This window comes from Accipiter gentilis, chromosome 24 (genome assembly GCF_929443795.1).
Source record: "Accipiter gentilis chromosome 24, bAccGen1.1, whole genome shotgun sequence".
Classification (NCBI taxonomy): Eukaryota; Metazoa; Chordata; class Aves; order Accipitriformes; family Accipitridae; genus Astur; species Astur gentilis.
Genome location: NC_064903.1, coordinates 6,710,957 through 6,723,842, shown reverse-complemented (window position 1 = coordinate 6,723,842; position 12,886 = coordinate 6,710,957). Strand labels below are relative to the sequence as shown.

The following is a 12,886-nucleotide window of genomic DNA, read 5'->3' as shown; positions in this document are numbered from 1 at the left end:
ATATATAAGAGAATACTTAAGAGAAGCCAGAATCAAGGTCAATAATTTCTTTTCAAATATAGCTTTCCGATGTAATAATCAGAATAACAATTTTATTGAAATTGTTCTTACCAATTGCTGTAGTTAGTACAAACACTTGCTCCACTTTCTTCCCATCGTTGTAGAATGCCATATGCCAAGCTCCTTGATCCATATACTCGATGAAACCTGTCTCTTGCAGGGAAGTTAAGATCAGATTTCTGGGAGCTTGCTGAGGCTCCTCTGAGTTCTTTGGTTCCTGTTTAATTAACTGTTTTCCATCCATCAGTTTTACAAAATCAAACTGAAATAAAAATGAGCAAAAATTAACCACCTAGCAAATTATTATGAATCTGCTCTGCATGTCTCATTCAGGCAGGAATAAACAGTTGAAATCTTAAAAGCAATTGCCTGACTAAGTATTCACCAATGTAGACAGCAGTTGCATAACCTAGTCTATTTAGCTTCAGTTCCCATATAAAAAGCATTACAGTAGGTCAGAAATTTGGCATCAAAACTTGCTGTTTGCTATGGCAGGGTAAATTCAGACTTGCTGCACTAAATACAGCAGATCTACTTCAAAAATTACATCTTTTTAATGGGAATAATTCCAAAATTCCTGAGCTGTAGTTCGTACATTATGCAGTGATTCCTCTCAAATGCCAAGAACAGATTAAAGAACCTATTGTTCTATACCGGATTTTCAAATGTTTGTCCCTTAATATCAATATTGTACATCAAAACCTAAATATACTTTTAATTTATATTTAATTTTATTAATGCAAATAAGTATCTATTTTTTTACCTGGAAGTTCTTAATACCTAACCAAGTTGATGCTGATAACTTTAAGACCAGTTAACGTCAAAGCGTCAGAGATCTAAAATTTTCCATGAACCCCTGTTCAAGAAATGCATATATTTCTCTAGGCTTTTCTAGGCATTCTGATTTCAGAAAAGTTCAACTTCAGCTCAACTGAAGACCCAGCTTCAACTGAAGTCAATGACAGCTAAAAGCACTTATTTCTAAGATCAAAACTCTAGTAAATAGTTTTTGAGGTTAGACTGGATGATCTCCAGAGGTCCTTTCTAAATAATCTTTCCGTGATTCCATGTATAAGTTTATCACACTCTATGGAGTGTGATCCTGCTGTAAGAAAGCTGAAAAATCTATTATACATAGAAATGACAGCTTCATATGCCAAATACATTAAGCCTAAAAAAAAAGCTGAGTGTGACCAGCAATATCACACATTCTTACTGCTTAGCTAGGTTTTCTCCTGCAAAATCCCTGGGAGTAAACACTCAAAAATAATCTTCATATTAGAAACCAGAAGCATTTTTTTTTCCTATTACCTCTTGATACTGACTATGTAATCTGTCTGTCTTGATGAAGTCATAAAAAGATTAAAGTGTTTTCAAATGATCTGGTACTTCATCCCACTGCCCCCACGACGAAAATGCTGGAGCTGCACAGCAGCACAGCATGTACCGGTCCGGCCACCCGGACAGTCACATCACGGTGGCCACAACTGCTGACCTTTCCGGTACGACACTGTCCCTTCCTCTGAAAGAGCGTGGTTTCGGGGTGTAGCTAGACCTCAGTAAAAAAAGGGATAACATACTGCTTTTTGTGCTTTACAGCCAGTCCCTTCCTCCCTCCCTGCTTTGAAAGTGTTTGTGAACATTCGCACCCGCTGCTGTTTGAAAATGTAAGCATGATAGGATTAGTATTATTTCTAATTACCTGAGTGTGAGTAGGTGGAATGTTTCTTCTGCCATAAATTCCCAGCAGAGAATCCTTCGCCAGTGAAATGTTAAATTTCAGGTACATGGGGTGATGTATAGTAATCTGAAAGCGCCAGAATAAACCAGGGGGGATCGTCTGCATAACTTGTGCTCCAATCTCAACTTCTCCTGTGTCTATGGCCCGTCCCTTCTGAAACACTGATTTTCCGGAAACAAACAAAACAATCAGTTGCATATTCATGGTGGGTGAAGAGAATAAGTCACGAGGTATAAATGTGCCTTAGCTATACCAGAAGATATTGAAAACAACCTCTAAACAGAGGGCTTTTCACTGAAACCATTGCATTTTTTTATTCAACTAGTTGAAAAATACAAATACACCTGCACACAACATTTACGAAAGCAGGCGTCACAGAGCAATTTTGCCCTGGAAATCTTGGAATGCTTTACTGAATCTAAAAAGGTAGAAGTGCTGCTGCGTAAACCATCGTCTTTACCTATCAGCTATGCAAACAAAACCCATTCGACTGAGAACGCACAGAGAGAAGGCAGCGGGAGATCTTCCTCTGGCACGTATTTCAGACTACTGCTGAACGGGCATTGCATAAGCTACACAAATGGACACCAGTGAGGACAGAAAATCCATCAAACCTGGTAGGTCAGAGCCCACATCCAAAGCCTAGAATTCTATTAATCACCATTCCTAATGATTTTATTATGGTAGTGATAATCTAGTCCTGGAGAAATAAAGAACATCTGTTTTGGCTTGGTCTTTCTGCATGAAAGCATAACAGGGGCATGAGGATAGGGACAGACAATCTAAAGAGAAAACTGGCATAATGTCATAATGCCTAACAATAAATTTGCAGACATCTACAGTATGTAACTTCACACATGGGTATGAGAGAGCTGAAATAGAAAGGGAAATGGAATGCATAAAGAAGACATTGCCAAACTAAATTGGAACTGGCTTGCTTTGCTGGCTTGTATCACCATCTTTGTGTATTTTAATGCCTGTCTGTGATCAGCATCGTGACATGCTGCAAATCCCAGACCCAAACCTGCTAACATCTGAGCTAATTCCATTGTAAGTTTTGCAAAACTCTAACTTGCATTTCCATACTTTCTCTTAACTAGACAAAAAAAGCAGGACAGTATGCTGCATCGGAGGAAGAGCCAAGAGAAGAAGACTGAATTCAGCAGCCGTATCCATTTATGTTTCATCTCATTCCAGTATCACAGTGAAGGATAAAGAGGAGCAATCAATGTGACTGGAGCCTCACCTTTTACAATATAAATATCTAATGCAACATAACGTACATGAAATTCTATAAATTGCCATTGGAAATGAAAACAGAAGTAGCAAAGCTAGGGCCAGCTTTTTCCTGAACGTATTAACAACAAAGATCCTCAGTGGGATCTTACATAGGCTTTAACTAGCGTAGGAAGTACTTAGCATTCTTAATGAATAAAGATTTAATTTACAAGGCAGGAGCAATTCTCAGGGCGCTGGATCTTCCAGCTTTACAGCTGCTTTGTGTCACCAAACTTACAGCAAGAACTAGGGGCTGACTTTTAACACCTTATCACATTAAAGCATCTATTTTTAGAGCACAAAACTTGTAATCTAATACTCTAAAAATACACCTGTTACTTAGTTCATGAGCTAAAATACTTCCAAACTGCTGCTTTAACAACGTTCAAGGAGAGACTACTTCTGTCCAATTTGCTTCATGGAAAAAATCTTGAATGTTGAGTTTTGAAACGAGAATTAAACTTCCTATGTTGGGCAATGGAAGTGTATCCCTTCCCACCCCAACCCATACAAGATCCTACTTGGCTGATGTAAATTTAAAAACCTTTTCCCCTATTTCTAGTACTCCAGAGATATTAAATCTTAATGATTCTTTGCAAGCAATTACCCTGGGTTAAGTAAAACACTAAGGAACTTTTTGGTGATATTGACACATGGTAATTAATGTGATTCAATTACAGGACAGTAGAGCACTAAGTAAAAAGTCAAGGATACAGTATCATTTTTGAAGCTAATGGCATTATTGGTTGGCGTTCAAGGTCCTTTAAAATACAGTAACCGCTTCTTAATTTGTTGAAGTGAGAGGGCCTGTTTGTTTGTTGAAAATAAAAAGCATTATGTCTTCAGTCGGGGAGTATTTTCACTAATTGATGTTATCAAATGATGCTGAATACCATGCTAGTGTTGCTAAGCTCAAAACAACAGATCTCGGAGTTTTTCCGCATTTGGCTGAAAATACCTTTGCTTTAGCAATAATTTTATGTAATCTTTAAAAAAAACAGATGCACTTAGTTTTACTTTGATCTCATTACACAGGAAAGAAGTGCATGCTGCTGTTCACAATAGTAACATGAAAATATATTATCTACCACCTACCGAAAGTATGCAGTCACACCATCTCTACCTTTCAAACGCTATTTTTTCAGACAACCACATATCATGGAAAGGCTACTGTAAGAGCCATGTCTGAAGTGCACGTTTTTGTATTCACTGAGCCACTGCGCCTTATTTATAGAAAAATAACTGAGCCCTGTTTCTATGCTTAATTGAACGAAGCAGGTATTTGACTGTACAAAAAAGGCACCTGAAGATACACTATTCACAGACTATCCTTGTATACTTCCTTGCTCTTTCTTGAAAAAGTCCAAAATAAGCTTTCAAAATTACAGTGCTGCAATACAAGTTCTGCTTTCGTTCTAAAAACATCTTTCTCGTAACAACATTTTTCTTATGACAAAGCATCATTTAATTATCTATATTCGATTCCTTGTACAGCTTCCAGTCTTGCCAACCGGTATTAATTCTTCCCTATTCTTTCTAAGCACACTTTCCTTGTAAGTCTAAAACAGAAGATAGATTCCTAATCACAGGTTTCTCTTGTCTTGAAGAAAGTAAAACTCTGAACAGCGTGGTGCCAATTATCTTCACAAGAAAGTACCCATATGCTGATTATTACTGATCCTGAAACAATCAATCTCCTTGTAGTCCCCTGGTAAATACCAGCATCAATAGGATGTCTGAGTTTTTAATCACATTACTACATATTAAAATGTTAACTCATAGCCGTGGGTCAGCGTGTTATAAAGTGACTTCTTAAAGAAATCTGACTTGCTGGTTTGTAAACTTGATTTTCATTAAAAGATTAGTTAAAATATATGCTTTCAAAGTCTGGAAAAGCATTCTGTGCTGCTGCATTGAGTTGGAAAAAAGGGAGGTCACAATATCTGACACTAGTTATTTATCCCTGTGAATCACACCAGAGGCTTCAAGTTTACAGGCAAAGTATGAACTTTCTGTGGTATCCTGCTGCAGTGAAATGAGTTGCCTCTTTCCAAATCCTCCTTCCCAGCACATCTATGTGGAGAATTTCTTATGAGCACTGGGAATAAAATTACTTATATATAATAAAACTGAAAGAAATAAAAACAGCAAAAATGAGCCACAGCACAGACTATGCACGTACTAACGCCTGGTACTAAGACTGCATGATTTTTCTTGTGTTTTCCCAAGTGTATACTCCTTGTTAGCATACACTCTGGATTACAGGTTACCCCCAAAAGTTGAAAGGGGACAAGTGGGACAACAGGCTAGCTATATTCACGACTGACCTCTGAAACTGCTGGATAAGCCCCCAGTGAAGTGGCTCTGCTACCACAGCCCTCCGTGCTTTAGTGTTGTGGGGGAATTGCGTAGCTACACAAGACACTGGGATTGCCTGGGGCATGGCAGGTCGTTTAGTTTTTACCTACTATACCGAGTTTCTATTGACTTACATATTCTTTCCTCTGTTTTCAAGCACCTAATTTTTCAGATTTTTGATGTTTTTCCTGCACATCCTCCTTTGGAAGCCAAATGCTTTGGAAGAGCTTTTATTAAATCTGTAATATATTGATGAAATGATTTAATGCAGTTGAGAAGGACTATTTGAGATACTTTCTGTGGTGCACTAGGGCAAAAATACAGAAGCGTATAAAACATTTACTGCAATTTACTACCAATCCATTCTAAAGGACGAAATAATGGATAACAACATCATTGTCTCCTTACATATATTTCTATTACTCATTTATCTAATATGATCTCTATCCGGTTGTGCCACATTGATTTGTAAGACCATTGATGTGAGGTGTAATCTTTCTTCTGGAGCGACTGGTACAAGAATGTCCACCTTGTCTCATATTTACAGTCATAGATGTTACCTGGCATACACAAAATCAGATCAAGGCTCTGCTCTAAAATTTGAAAGCTCTGGAAATCTGTCATTGCAGAGCTCTCAGTACAATTTCACCTTCCTCCTAACAACTGCAAAGACTAGGGTTCATATTCTACTCCCATTCACTTTTCCCTGACCTAATCTGATTTGCCCACTTTTTCTGAGTTTCATAAAAAGAAATGGGAGGGCCGTCTACTTCCTACAGTCAGAAAGCATCACCATGGTGGTCAATGGGAAGTATGGGCCAGAGCTCGTAACTAATATTGGAGCAGGTGATTTAACAACATTAAATGACAGGACTTGAGAGAAAGGATTTGCGCATCTCGGAGACAGTCCTGCTCTCTGTTTCACACTCCTGCCTGCGCGGTCCCCTCCTTTCCTATGTCAGCTCCGACACTTCTCTGCCCCTTCAAAAGAGCTGGTTCAGCCACTTACATGGCAGAAGACTATTTGCATTTTTGAATGAAGCCATTTTCTGCTGTGGCAGCGAACTGATGTGACTTGGTCGTGCACGAGCCAATCCCTGCAGTGGGCATGGGGATGCGGGGAGCTGCCCTGGCAGAGAGCGGGGGCAGAGCAGGACCCTCCTCCTGGCAGCAGGGAGCTGCCAGAGTGGGTCAGGCGTTTTCTGAAACCTCAGTAGATACCTGCGAGCTGATTCACTGTGACCGGTTAAGCCAGGATGTGATAGGATGCTGTATTTTAGCTTACACCTTCAAGAACTGGTTGCCTTTAAAAGCATGAAGGTTTCTGCGCTTCTGCATATTCTGACCTGTCAGTACAAAGGGTTTCGCTTTGCCCAGGATTGACTCTGGCCTGCAAGACAGGCACAGCATCAAGCCCTTTACATAAATAGGAACACGGCAAATACGGTCTCATCTCCCCTGTCTTAAGACAGAAGCCAAATGCTCTCATCTCTCCTCTTTCACAAAAGAAGGGCGATTATTTTGCTATTGAACATTACCTTCCTACTGGCTTGGGTTGGTTGCTAGTTTCAGTGAGAGTTCTGCTAAAGGAAACAATCTGGTTATGGGCTTTTCGCGCCTGTTTTAAAGTTATACTACAGAAGACAGAACCTGAACTCAAAATACTGTCAAACTGTAGCAAATAGAGAATCTGAACAGTAGTAATGTTTAAACATTCATAATATCTCTGTCTTCTCATTCACACATACCTTTTTTTTCTGTTTTATCAGAAACTTTTCCTCCGATTGGTGAGTAAGTAGTATCCATGGATTCTGTTCCTTTATTTCCTTTGCTAACTCCATTTTCATACAGCTGCCCCTCAACAGGCTGTAGTTGCCAGGTTAAACCAAACAAGTGTACTGCTGCAAAAAAAATGAAGACCAATTAATTGATGGCTAAGCTACAGCACCTTCAGTCAGACTAAGAAAGCATGCTATGACCCAGTTTCTGCAAAGTCAAGTACTACTTCGTCCTGTTAGTAGTAAATCAGAATTTCAAGGGGTCTAACGAGCAATTTACTATTTTACCTTAAAACTCAACGTTTAATTACTTTCCACACTTTCTTTTGGAGCTCAGCCAGGTCAGGGTGATGAATTTCTATAGCAATTAATGGAAATACTTGCAATTAAAAGGATAACAGTTGATTGAATTTAATATTGCATGGCAGATTCTAATACTACATCAATGTTGTCCCTCAGCTTTCAACTGTCAAAGAGCTCAGGTTGTTGATTAAAGCACTGACACCAAGTAAAACTTCTCACCTTTCCAACCCTGAGTGAAACTGTGCCCACTGCATTCCCAAACGATTTCATTTAGGTTAAACATTAGTAAAACCACTGACTCCATAGATTTACTCAAGAATTACACTGCAGATAAAAACCTGGCTCTAGATCTACAATATATGCAACTATTCTACAACACATCTTAACAGAAATATAGTTGTTACTTATGCACGCACTGGGAAATCTACTAAATTAATCCTTTTATGAAGTTATAAACTATCTTTATTACCATACATGGGGGCTGCCTACTTCACTTTGCCTGCACTGCCATTCACTTTTTCTGCTTTCCTTTCTGTTGTTTCTGATCTGAGGCATCAAAGGGTGATAGGAGAAAGACAGCAACAGAGATCTTATTTTAAGCATAATATGATAGTTCTGCAGTCATTCTAGACAATTACCTAAGTCTTACTGAGGAGGGCAAATTCTTCCAAGGAAGAGGTTGCCTTAGCATTGAAGTAACTCAGCGGGGAGGACTGATGACCCACTAAAATATGGATTGAGGATACCCCCCACAGAGGAGCTGAAATTGTCACATAAAGAGCAAAACCTGAGTAGCAGGCTCTTTAGCCACATGCAGCAATTTGCACTGAGTAGGATCTGCACACAGTGGGAGCCTAAAAGGCAATATATTTGCTCTTCCTGAATCACAGAATGGTTTGGGTTGCATGGGACCTTAAAGACCACCTAGTTCAACCCTCCTGCCATGGGCAGGGACACCTTCCACCAGACCAGGTTGCTCAGAGCCCCATCCAACCTGGCCTTGAACACTGCCAGGGATGGGGCAGCCACAACCTCTCTGGGCAACCTGTGCCAGTGCCTCACCGCCCTCACAGTAAACAACTTCTTCCTTACATCTCATCTAAATCTACCCTCTTTCACTTTAAAGCCATTACCCCTTGTCCTATCACTACATGCCCTTGTACAAAGTCCCTCTCCGGCTTTCTTGTAGGCCCCCTTTAGGTACTAGAAAGAATCATGTAGGAAACCCAGAGACTCTCAGGAGAAGTAAGTATGATCTGGAATGGGTCTGACATTTAGAAAGTACATTGTTTTCTTTTGCACTTGCACATACTTTAAGGAAAAAATCTCAATACAAACAGGAAACCTAGAGTCTATTATCCGTTTTCTATGTATTAGCTCGCAAGCCTCCCTTGTATGCCGAAAAATTAAATTACAAAGCAAACCCCTATGCCTTGAATGGGTTCCTGGCAAGGGCTTGCCAAAACTACCACAGGAATGCAAAGCTGCCAATCTACAATCATTAATTGCAGACCTGTGCACTCCTGGATCACCGAGCCACAGATACGTGATCCAGATCAAGCAAAGGAGAGCATTTCTATCAAATTAGTGAGGTGCAATATTTGTGACACATTTATATTTTTTTATATTGGCTTCAGGAGAAGAGAGCCAAATTTACTGGATTCTCAAACCACAGCTTCACCATCAGACCTGGGCTCTGGAGACACTCCACTGGTGAGTAAAATCCCACTCCCCAGAAGAGATACGAGAAGCTTACTCCAGTGTTAGTTGCAAGATCTCAAGTCAGAGACTTGCCTGGATTGCTTCATGTTCTATGGACTTGAAATTGTCAAGCGACCATGCTAATACTTTGAAAAGGGTCTTGCAGTCAGATCACACGGACCTGAGCTCTGACCTTTGAGCTTATTAATGCAAGACAGATTACTTCTATGTACAGAAGGTACAACGAAAATCAACACGCCTTGATGTCTCTAGAGCAGGCAGCTCTTGCTCCTGGCTTGAGCTTCTGGACGTTATTATTATTTAAAGAGTTAATAACAACAAAACCGAACAAAGTTGAATGGGATTGATAACTAATGAATGTACATTTCATTTATACTAATGCAAATAATATGGGCGCTTGAAACAGATAAGCACTAGAAGCAAAACGTAACTGCAAACATCAATAAGCTTTTAGTGGTTATAGAATCATGAATATAATCTAGTTGCTTTCTCACGCTTTTTCCATTGTTGCTATTATTCCTTTCCTAAGACAGCAGCTGCATGTGCTGCAGAGGATACGTCACAAAGCAAGGACTGAAAATCTAATGCACCTTTTTCCTTACTGTATGTCTTTTCCAGATTACATACAGTATGCATTTTGTCACCCATGTGCACCAATCCAAATAGTTTGCTTGCTTTGTTTTCCTTCAGGCTGGGGAAGTGCTGTTGTTTTTATAGTTCATGCCAAGCTTGGCAAGCTAGCAAAACTATTTGTATGTATGTTCGCCAGTCAGTTTTGTCCCTGAGAAACACCAACTGCATTGTAGAGATGATGGTCTCTGCCAGCCTTGGACTTCTAGCCCGTGGGAGATGACACAGGATACCGGTAGACCAGCTTCACATTAAACATGCGCAAGACCGAGTGTTTGAACAACAGCTTGAATTCAACTGAATGACTTCTATCACTGCAGAAACCTGGTCATCTCGCAATCTTAAAATCAATCTGATTTTCATTACATTACCTATAGCTCTTGAGAAATTACCTTCACATCCAGGTATCCCTCTGGTAATAACCAGGCCACATACACCAATAAAGCCATTAGTTCTTAGAGTTACCATTTTTAGAAGTTAACTGCAGAGAATAAGAAATGTTTATTTAGCAGACGTGGAACCTTACCTTGCCTCTTCATTATCTGTGATGCTTTTCTTTTACCTGAGGTATACATAATTCCTACAAAGCTTGTGTTTCCTACAACATACGTACATCCTCTTTCAAATATACAGGTATTTCACCAAACAAGATTAAATAAAACTTTCAAATCTCTCTCTCTCTCAAATCTCTTTAGAAATAAGTAGGCATGTACTGAATTTCATTAAAAAGCTCAAAAGAACTTCTCTTTTGAGTCATTCTCTCTTTGATTTTTCTAGTGGATTTCTGGCTTTTGCTTTCACCCTTTCACACAAAGGGGCACAGCAAATGCTGTCAAATGCAACAGTGGGTCACAATGTCATTTCCCACAGCACAAATCCATTTGTAAGATTCTCAGCTGTATTTCCCCTGTGTAGTGCCCAGGTATAAGACCCTACACCACAGCCCAAGTAGAAGATGACACCACCGTTCTGTCCAACTTAGGACTGGGCTAGGGAAAAAGGAGCGAGATCCATTTTCTGATGAAGGTCTCTGCCCTTCCCTCAAAGTTCAGCCTTCCAGACTGATATTTACACAAAACCACCTTGACTGCAGTACTTCTGCAGGCTGGCTGCTGACTGAAAGTACCAAACCCCACCACTGTGACTAAAGATGCCCTACTGGATGCACCTCAAGTTCCCACAGACCACAAAACCCAGCCTTTGAGGTTTGACGACTACGCTGGTATTACAGAAAGAGCAAAAGCTACTTTGGCTCTGCCTACCTGGCTCCAGAAATATTCTGCAATCAGATACCCTGTATTCTGCAGCACCTAAAATACCTCAGCTACTAGTAGGACGGGTAAGGTCATTGGTGAACTGCTACAGTTTCAAGCAACACCCAAGGATTACCAGGCAAGTGGAGATTAAACAGCCTGATAGCAGCATCAGTATGCTTCACAATTGCAAAATTCGTACTTTAAGCTAGGAGGGGCTGTGGGGAGTCACCAGGAGCATCAGCCAGTAACATCCCCTCATCTGGGCCTCACCGAACCTCCCGTCTGAAAACCGAGTGCCAACATTCTCCCTGCTGGTAGCAACCGCACTTTTCTACCTGGCATCCTTGGACTTCCAACTTGATTGCTCTGTTTCCTTGGTTCTTCCATCCTACTGCAAAGCTCATCTGAAAAGATATTCTTTCTTGGCTTGTTTGAACCGCCAGTATATTCCCCCCTCTATCATTACAGTATTAGTTTGCTCTGTTGTTACTTATGAGTTGCACTCTGCCAGGAGCAGAGTGCTACATTGCTTTCACTGCGGTGATCTGGAGGCGGGAAAATATATCTGAGGGCAAAATTTGACGCTCTTTATATAATGTCTGGAGATAGAGGTTACACGATGGATGCCACCATACCTATATTTCATTTATATTTTATTAGATAGCCCTGTTTAATTCAAAGTTTCAGATAAAATTGTAGCACAAAAGTGGACATACCTTTTTTTTTTTTTTTTTTTTTTTTTTTTTTTTTTTTACGACATGCATTATGGATGTTATTGCAGATGCTAAATTTGGAGGAGTCTGTAGTCAGTGGAGCTGAAGAGGCTGGAGGGTGCCACAGGAGTATGGTGAAACTAAGCTTCTTCCTCAGTCACCCTGGCCTGGCCAGGCTGCACAGTGGAGCTGCTCCGGGTAACTTCAGATGACCTCTCTCTTGAATATAGAAGATTGCACTTGTAGTACAGAGCTTTTCTTGGCTAATTTATTACGCTTTTTAGGTAAAAAATAATTATTAGGTATAAAACACATCTGTTGCAGAAAAAAAATAAATTAAAGGCCTGTATCTTCTACCCTTCCCATAAAATTCCTTCATGGAACAGAGAGATGAAAAGCTAGCGTGACTTTATGCTGCCTAAGGGATTTTCTCTATCCAGAAGCAGGTTTTTGGTTGCTTCACATTACTGCTGTAAGGGAAACCCGTTGGGCCCTGTTTGGAACCAAAGCTTGGGTCTTTACCTCTGAAGTAAATGGCACGATTGCTTATTTTGTTCAACATTTAAATAAAACAAACTGATGCTTTCAGATAAACTAAATCAGTCCCCGCAATTCCATGGCATACTCACGTAAATATTCACAAATATATAAGCTTTTTTTTTCAGAACTCGCTTTGTAAACTGGATTAACCTGCCATCTGCTACGAAGCCAATGATCTAATTTAATTTATTCTTATCTACCTTCTGTGTAAGCACAGCTTGTCAACTCCTGTGCTACACGTTTGGCAGAATATGAATAAGAGGCTTGGCTCCAGTGCAAAAGAGACTCTCAGTAGTGAGGAGATGTCAAAAAAGTCCTGTGCAATAAGTACTTATCAACCTGCAAGACGAACTTCAGAGGACAAAAGTCCTACAAATGCAAAGTCTCTCCAAATTGCTGACCTCCACTAAAGGCTTTTGTTTAGCTTTCTCTGCTGTTTCCAGTTATTTTACAAAATCTCAGTAGATCATCCCCCTGAAGCCCAGACTTAGAAGAGCTGTAATAGAA

General features: G+C 40.0%; 1 protein-coding gene across 6 annotated transcripts in view; it reads right to left on the bottom strand.

Annotated features, from left to right (window-relative positions):
- The window catches only part of TENM1 (teneurin transmembrane protein 1), a 342,601-nt gene that overhangs the window by 129,647 nt on the left and 200,068 nt on the right, over positions 1 to 12,886 (bottom strand). For all 6 annotated transcript variants that reach the window (XM_049827935.1, XM_049827938.1, XM_049827940.1 and 3 more), the window contains 3 exons: positions 7,186 to 7,338; positions 1,763 to 1,962; positions 112 to 322 (listed from right to left, as the gene is read on the bottom strand). In XM_049827935.1, the coding sequence (XP_049683892.1) occupies positions 112 to 322; positions 1,763 to 1,962; positions 7,186 to 7,338 (564 nt within the window). The remainder of the gene's footprint in view (positions 1 to 111; positions 323 to 1,762; positions 1,963 to 7,185; positions 7,339 to 12,886) is intronic.